Here is a 3,159-nt window from a genome sequence, read left to right as displayed (position 1 = left end):
TTTTTTTAAAGCTCCTTCGGCCTTAACGAACACATTCGCATCACGTATCTCGTGCTTCGCACTCGAGTTTCTCCCTCAAATTTTATATCATTCCCATAATTGTATATTATTATAATTCGCAACTTGCACTGGTATTAAAACAGACGAAGTTTTATTGTCCCGTTTTTAAAAAAATGTTATTAAACGTTCTATTGCAACTTTGGTCGTTTTCCATAAACTGAATTTGCTCGATTCCAATGTTTCCTTAACGATTTAAACGTTACACGACGCATATGAAACGCACGTTATAATTAATATAGCGTGCGAGCGATATGCGCCTAAATTGATGAAGCATATGGCTTATTAGGTGAGGGGACATTTTATTTGAAATATGTACCAGCTGTTCCTTATAGAGCTATCCAACCCTAGAACCTTTTTATGAACAAATATAAAAGTAATACCTTTAATTAAAATTAAATTTTTTTACAAACAAAATTATTGTGATTATTATTCAGTGATTATTTTTCCATCACTTGTGGCAACAATTCTTTTATTTGATTTCAGCGCTCTGATTTAAATATAAATCCTCTATGGTTAGCGAAATGTTAATCTGCAACCTGCTGAATTTGCTCGAAGCAAAACACAAGGTTTTGCTTGCTCTATTTTCCTCAGCAACATCTGGAAACACAAAATAATTATTATTACTTTAAATAAAAAGATTGATTTTGTGAGACATCTAAATTTTCAAAAACTTATTATGAATGTTTCCATAACACGAAATATTTTTATCGAGGCTGTTTCTTATTAGTAATTATATAATTACCGAATATGGAGATGATATATATCATCCCCATGTTCGGTAACAGTTTTTGAACGCTGTGATATACGTTTTTTAGTAGTTCCGCCACAATATCACACCGGGAATATGTATTCGTTGAAGGACCCCGCACAGAATAAATGGAAAAATCTCTTTCGGTGGATTTGGTTATAAATTGGTAATTTTGTAAATTATAAGGGCCCAATAAAATATCCATTAACAAAATTTAAAAAATAGACAGTTTTAAAGCTACACGGCTCCAAGCGCTCAAAATTAGAGCATAAGATAATCCGTTTAGGATTGAAAGCAAAAACGACGACAAAATCAGTATTACGCATTAAGATGTGGTAGAAATTACATCCGTCTCACACAGCATGCTAAGCGCTCAATATTTTGAATCAACTGTGACACTTATTGTTTTTCGGCAGCAACGGTGATAAAATAAGGTCAGTATTAAGTACAGTAATGCCAATTATACGAATCGCCCTCTTTTCGCAACGGCTGACCGCTAAGCGCTCCCTATTTTCACGTAACTGTAACACTCACTGTTTTGGGCACCATCGGTCCGAAAATAAGGTTTTAATCACGTCCAATTGTCTAAATCATATATATCGACCTATTCTCGCCACGGTCGAAAGCCAAGCGCTCAATATTTCGTAATAACTGCAACACTCACTATTTCAGGGCAGCAATGGTTTTAAAATAAGGCCTTAGTTATGTGCAATTGTCTTGATCATATACAAGGTGTGTTCAAAAAGTAAGGTGACTTCAATTTTCGCGGACTACGTACATTCAAGTTTAAAATTTTTGTTTTGTTGTGTTGGTACACTCGTCACGATCATATGTTTACAGGTTTGACCATATAGCTCGTGTTGTTTTTCTGGCAGAGGCGTAAAAGGTTAGAAGGGTTTGGTGTGCTCGGCGATTTTCTTCTGTCGAAAAAAATGGAGCAAAGGGTTTGCATTAAATTTTGTGTGAAAAATGGAATCCAGTGCTCTAAAACTCTTGAAATGTTGACAGTTGCATGCAGTGAGTCTACTCTGAGAAAGAAAAATGTGTATAAGTGGTACAAGCTGTTCCAAGAAGGCCGAGAGGATGTCGAAGACGAACCTCGCCCTGGACGTCTCAGCACGTCAACAACAGATGAAAACGTTCAAGCAGTGGAAGAAATGGTGTTGAAAAATCGCCGAATTACCATCAGAGAAGTTGCTGAAGATGTTGGCATATCGGTTGGCTCATGCGCCGTTTGCGAGAGGCGATACACAAAAAACGTCCGGAACTTTGGAAAAACAATTCGTGGCTTTTGCATCACGATAATCGACCTGCTCATTCATCGTTGCTTGTGAAAGATTTTCTGACCAAAAACAGCACCACAGTCATGTCTCAGCCTCCATATTCACCGAATTTGGCCCCCAGTGACTTTTTTCTTTTCCCAAAACTGAAGAGACCCATGAAAGGAGATCGATTTTCAACGATTGAGGAGATAAAAACTGCATCGTTGAAAGAACTCAAGGCTATACCACAAAATAATTATCAAAAGTGTTTCGATGATTGGAAAAAGCGTTGGCACAAGTGTATTATATCTGAGGGGGATTACTTTGAAGGGGGCAACATAAATATTTAGGAATAAATGAATATTTTTTGAGAAAACCATAAAGTCACCTTATTTTTTGAACATACCTCGTATACGACTTCTTCTCGCATAGGAATAGAAAGTCGAAACAATAAGTCGACTTTCGACTTTCAAAGTCGATTTATCGATACGTAAATTCGACATTGGTTGACTTTTTAAACTTTTTTGTACCGCAAAATCAATTTTTTAAGGTATTATATGGATTAAATTGTTTTCTGGATTTTTTTTGAAATTAGGACTGTAGATTTATTAGACTGTTATCTAAAGTTTGGTCTAGTTACTAAAGGGCTGACCATTCCGAATTTGAGATAAGTAAAATCCAAAATCGCATCTTATGCACGTAGGGCCTATCCCAAGGTATTAAAAATGTAACATATTTTACCATAACGCCTAAACAGTTCTGACAATTTTTTCAAAGACTGAGACACTGTAGAAGGACGCAGTACAGAGATGCTGTGAAAATTCCAGAATTTTATGTATTTCGTTTATGAAATGGAGCCCTAAAAGTACGAAAGAATAGAGAGGTCCGATATGTTAGAAAATCTCACACGCATTCAGTTGATCGACATGAAGTTGGAACGTCTTCAATTGTTCTTCGCGCGGATAGCTCTTTTTCTGAATTCACCCGTATAATACCTTAAGATAATTTTTTAACTGATTATCCTTTGAAGAATTATTGGTTATTAAATATTAAATTTATGATATAAGAATTAAATGGTAAAAAATAATA

The 3,159-nt window shown here is 35.5% G+C and overlaps 1 protein-coding gene across 2 annotated transcripts in view; it reads right to left on the bottom strand.

The window, feature by feature from the left end:
• Positions 1–392: 392 nt before the first annotated feature.
• Positions 393–3,159, bottom strand: part of LOC117172531 (cilia- and flagella-associated protein 97-like) — a 120,076-nt gene continuing 117,309 nt past the window's right edge. Inside the window, exon 3 of one of the 2 annotated variants that reach the window (XM_033360559.1) lies at positions 393–657. In XM_033360559.1, coding sequence (XP_033216450.1) covers positions 574–657 — 84 coding nt within the window. In that variant the 3' untranslated portion in view covers positions 393–573. The remainder of the gene's footprint in view (positions 658–3,159) is intronic. The other variant, XR_004467031.1, reaches the window with a different exon arrangement.

This window comes from Belonocnema kinseyi, chromosome 5, assembly GCF_010883055.1.
Source record: "Belonocnema kinseyi isolate 2016_QV_RU_SX_M_011 chromosome 5, B_treatae_v1, whole genome shotgun sequence".
Lineage (NCBI taxonomy): Eukaryota > Metazoa > Arthropoda > Insecta > Hymenoptera > Cynipidae > Belonocnema > Belonocnema kinseyi.
Note: the sequence above shows the minus strand (reverse complement) of the source record. Positions and strands in the feature narration are given on the sequence as shown.